The sequence below is a fragment of the Haplochromis burtoni genome, unplaced genomic scaffold, assembly GCF_018398535.1.
Source record: "Haplochromis burtoni strain Fernald_Lab_line unplaced genomic scaffold, NCSU_Asbu1 Contig_61, whole genome shotgun sequence".
Classification (NCBI taxonomy): Eukaryota; Metazoa; Chordata; class Actinopteri; order Cichliformes; family Cichlidae; genus Haplochromis; species Haplochromis burtoni.
In genome coordinates, this window is record NW_024582422.1 from 2,068,500 (window position 1) to 2,073,374 (window position 4,875).

Genomic DNA, 4,875 nt, shown 5'->3' on the forward strand with positions numbered 1-4,875 from the left:
GTACATTAAAAGGTAATCCAGGCTTTATATTATAGCTACAACATATGGTACAACTGAAATGGTGGTATTTCCATACTTTGGGTCACATTTTTCTATCCAGTTGTAAGGTAATGTTATATAAACTGATTACCATATATCTGTGTTATGTTGTCTTTCTGAAGGCTGAGCATTGATTCAAGTTCAGCTTATAACAAACTTCCTTTGGAAAAAGCCAGATTTAAGGATCTTAAAGGATATAAAACAAAAGCAAAGACTATAAATTTCCTTTTATGCACCAGAAAAACTTTAAAAGTTAGTATGAGAGTATTAAACACAGGCTTCTGCCACTCTTATTAAGATTACAGTTTAATCCAGACTTTATGTTTTGCTGGGTCTTGATGTTTTATGTGATTTTTCCTTGTTTTTCCTCTTCCTTGTACTCATCAGACTGCAAACACCCTCCCCAAAGTTAAAGTGTTTTCCCTGTTTTATTTATTTTAAAGTGTGCTCCTGGATGATTAAACCAAACTGTAGTCGTGTTTTAGCGGAATCTTCTGTGATGTGACGTCTTAAAAGTCCACGTGAGCTGAAGCACTGCAGGACTACAGGATACATAGACAAATAAACAAAAGCGTTACAAGTGGTATTAGAAGAGAGAAAAGGGTAACACCGAAGTCCACTGAATGTTCTTACTGTCCACACAACAAGTATTTTACATGTAAACACTTTCATTTTGAGTATTTCCATTTTTTTTTACATTACAGAATAAATATTGCAGCTTTTACTCAATCAGTTGTACTGTACATCGAAACTCTACACGAGCATGCAAAAAAAGTTGTGTTTTATCTCTAAATTTAGCAGTGGAATGTTTTCAGAACTGAAATAATATGACTACATGCAATAAATAACATTTGATTACAATGGCGATCGTGGCTCAAGAGTTGGGAGTTTGCCTTGTAACTGGCTTGGACAGTCTCAGTTGTTGTGTCCTTGGGCAACACACTTCACCTGTTGCCTACTGGTGGTGGTCAGAGGGCCCGGTGGCGCCAGCGTCGCCTCTGTCAGTGCGCCCCAGGGTTGCTGTGGCTACAATGTTGCTTGCCATCACCAGTGTGTGCACCAGTGTGTGAATGGGTGGATGACTGAATGTGTAAAGCGCTTTGGGGTCCATAGGGAAAGTGCTATACAAATACAGGCCATTTACCATTTAAAGTACTCGAGAGGTGGTAATCAATAACGAGAAAATTCTCCAAGTAAATAGATCCTTTTTAAGAAATCCAGCTAAATAATCAACTTGAACATTTATGTTTAAAGTAGTAAATAAATTAGATGAACTCAAGCAGATCAAATACAATTTGTGATGATCATTGAAAATAAATCACTCAAAAAGACAGAAAGTGACACATGGCGACTGAAACGAAGTACAAAGAAAATAAAAGTTTTGACTATTTAATCCAAATAACTACTTATTTACTAATATGGTCCCTTCTTTAATTAAATTAGGGCATTTAACTTAATTCATTTTGATTTCCAGTTCCTGAAGTTCACTTTCTTATTAAGTTATATGTACTTTTTATCTGCATACACAGTTTTAAATACTTGAGAAATGGCAAAGACCACCAATGTGCAACTTTATAATCTTAATTTATTTCAGGTATATTGTGTTTGGACTTTTAGAAGTGTGGCTGTGTAAAGATTTAGATATAATAAGGACACCAATCCTCCTGCAGTCCCATTCAGTGTAATAAAAACATGTTCCTGCAAATGTGCGGTGTATGGGTCACTGAAGCAGCCCTCACTGTGCTGTATGGGCCACGTGAAGGTGACAAAATACAGATTTTTTAAACACATAATGTAAATATTAAAAATGTTCTAAAATAGAATAGAAATAATCGATGTTTATAAACATAAAACTGAGTGTAGCTGAGATTTTTTTTGCTCTACTGTAACTTGATGTGATATCTCCTCATTAAGCAAATTTACTGTAACTCACCTTTTGTAAGGTGCAATAAGCTTATTATACATCATTTACATTTTTGTTACATTTACATCAAATAAAGTGAGCAGCATAAATTTCAGCTGCTTTTTTTTTAGTTTTTGGCATGTGTAGAGCACATTTCTTCAGAATTCTGCACAATTCAGCCCTTCCCACAGCTGTTTTGGGTAATCAGATTACTTCAGCAACAGAGGAGTCCTGTGGTTTTCTGTGGGCGGAGGAGGGCAGAGGGGTGGTGTAAACCTGTAAACAGCTCGGGTTTTTAGAGTCTGCCTCCCTTTAGGGCTAATTTCCCCACAGGGAGTTTTTCAGCAGTGAGCACCCCTGGCGCTTCTCTGACTCCTCGCTAGCCCCGCCCACACTATCCCCCATCCCAACCCCCTCTCCTGTATATAAGAAGTTTTGGGCGACTGCAAGCTCACACGGCAGAATGGAAACGCTGCTCGGTGCGCTCACTGGCACGCCTCCCTCTCATTTTCCTCCTCTTCCTTTTAATCTTCTTAATTGCGCGTCGGCACTCCGGCAGCAGCAGCACAGCGGGAGTCACGAGCAGGGCTGCTTGTAGACAGTGAGGATGATGATGATGGTGATGCTCACAGACTGAACTTTGAAGATGCTCGTGGAGGACTCTGCGCGTCTTCTCCGCTCTCTGTGGAATACGTGGAACCTCCTGCGGGGCCGATGCTGATTACCGTGATGCTTTTCGGGTGAAGCTCCAAAAAAACAAACAAACAAACAAACAAACAAACAAAAAAACTGCCCCAAACAAACGGATTATCGAGAACTGAGCTCCGCACTGCTGACAGGCTGCTGGTAGCGATGTGATAGAAAGGTCTCCTGCGCACACACCTCCCAGTGATCAGAGCCGTGCGGGCTGCCGTTACGCGCGGAGGCTGCTCTGCGCTTAAGGAGCGCGTTTCAGTCTTCCTGTTTGAACTTTGTGATCTGAACTGTGACAAAAAAAAGAGGGAGAAAAGTTTTTTCTGCTCCTCCTCAGACAGAAAATGAGTAGCTGTCTTCTCAGACTGGCACTCCTCGTGGCTTGCGTCCTCTCCATCCGCTGCACCGCTGCGCCCGGGACCGAGGCGGAGGCGCGCACGGCGTCCCGGGACACCTGCGCGTCCTGCGGCGGCGGCGCTCTGCCGGAGGAGCCGGAGTCCGGGCGGCTCGACGGGGACTTCTTAGAGGCGGTGAAGAGGCACATCTTAAGCAGGCTGCAGATGCGGGAGAGGCCCAACATCACGCACCCGGTCCCCAAGGCGGCCATGGTGACAGCCCTGCGGAAGCTGCACGCCGGGAAGCTGCGAGAGGACGGGAGGGTGGAGATCCCCAACCTGGACGGGCATCCGATGAGCAACGAGGTGCTGGAGGAGAGCTCGGAGATCATCAGCTTCGCGGAGAAAGGTGAGGAGTCACTCACGCCTCACTGTTCTCATCATAAAGTCGTTTCTTTTTTAAATTTTATTGAAACTAATTAAAACCAATCAGATCACCTGTTTTATTTAGGTATGAAAAAAGAGAACACATTGATTTTTCTCTCCGAGGTGGATCTGTGCTTTTGTTTCTATGCAGAAAATAAGTTCAAGGTGAAAGTCTTTTTTTTTTTTTAAAAGATAACCCTAAAACTAAAATATTTCCCTATAAAAAGTCTTTATGGACTTTTTAAAAGTATGCAGGTGTGAAAACAGCAGAAAATTTATCAACAAAAAGCACTAAGTTTTAAAAACCTTTAAAAAATAGATTTTGATAAATCTTTATGGCTGCAGGTTTGTATAAAGCAGGCAGGACACTTGTTCTCCTAAAATTCAGGATGTGAGCTGATATTTGATGTATGCAGAAAGGATCAGGAGACACACACACACTGAACTTCCTCCAACTCTGCTGCTCTGTGTGTGTGTTTAAAGTGTGCGTGTGTCTTTATATACTGACTGAGTGAGAAACAACCCAGAGAACATGCTGATGTTGAACAGATGTTGGTGCTAGGACCTGAAAACCCCGCCAAAATGAAAGCAGAGGGGCCAGCTGTAGCTGTAGCTGCTACCTGAAGTTGTTCTGTGAATCGAGAAGCTTGATTTCTTTCTAGAATCAACCCCTGGGGATAGTTTGGGACTGTTTTTGACCCCAGTTAAGCTGTCATCACATGTTGGCTGTTTCCACTGTAGACAGTCTCAAAGTAAACCAAAAGAAATGCTGGTTTTGCCAGATCTAAAAACTCATTTCATGCATTTTCTGCACACTTTAAGTAAAGTTTTGTGATTCTTTGGGCAGATACATTACAAATCAGGCACATTGTTGCATTCATCTGAGTGACAGAAAGTGGGGACAATCCAAATGTGAGTGCTGTGTTCACTTCCCTGTAAAAAATAAACCAGTGTAAACTCTGCTCGGTGTCGGCGGAGGTTTCACTCCCCGCTGAGAGGCTTTTATGCTCTCAGATGTTTCTCTCTGTGGCCGCTGTGTTGCAGACCTTCCACCTCGGCATCACCCACTTGCCAGTTGGCTGGCGTTGAGCGGCGCTGAGCGGCTGCCAGTGGGGACATGGCACGGCGTCAAGGCCCACAGGAACAGTTTTGCTTTATTTGAAAGGAGCAGGGCTGAAAATGATCAACGACACCACCTGCTTCGCCCACGTGTGTCTCTCAGCACGCTCGCCGTCGCTTCTCCAAAACATCTGCTTTCTACATCAACAAATCACCACTCAGAGTGTCTCTGTGTGTGTGTGCGTGTGTGTGTATTGATTATATCATGTGTTTGAGTGTCATTTATCCCTGCCTGTTTTGGAGGATTTGAGCTTTTGTCCAGCTTTTCTGTGAGTGCCTGCATGCACATGTGTCTGCATCCAGGATACTGTGTGTTTATGTGTGTGTGTGTGTGTGTGTGTGTGTGTGTGTGTGTGTGTG

The 4,875-nt window shown here is 43.1% G+C and overlaps 1 protein-coding gene across 1 annotated transcript in view; it reads left to right on the forward strand.

The window, feature by feature from the left end:
• The first annotated feature begins 2,393 nt into the window (after positions 1 to 2,393).
• Positions 2,394 to 4,875, forward strand: part of LOC102299875 (inhibin beta B chain) — an 11,628-nt gene continuing 9,146 nt past the window's right edge. Inside the window, exon 1 of the mRNA XM_005923046.2 lies at positions 2,394 to 3,379. Coding sequence (XP_005923108.1) covers positions 2,980 to 3,379 — 400 coding nt within the window. The 5' untranslated portion in view covers positions 2,394 to 2,979. The remainder of the gene's footprint in view (positions 3,380 to 4,875) is intronic.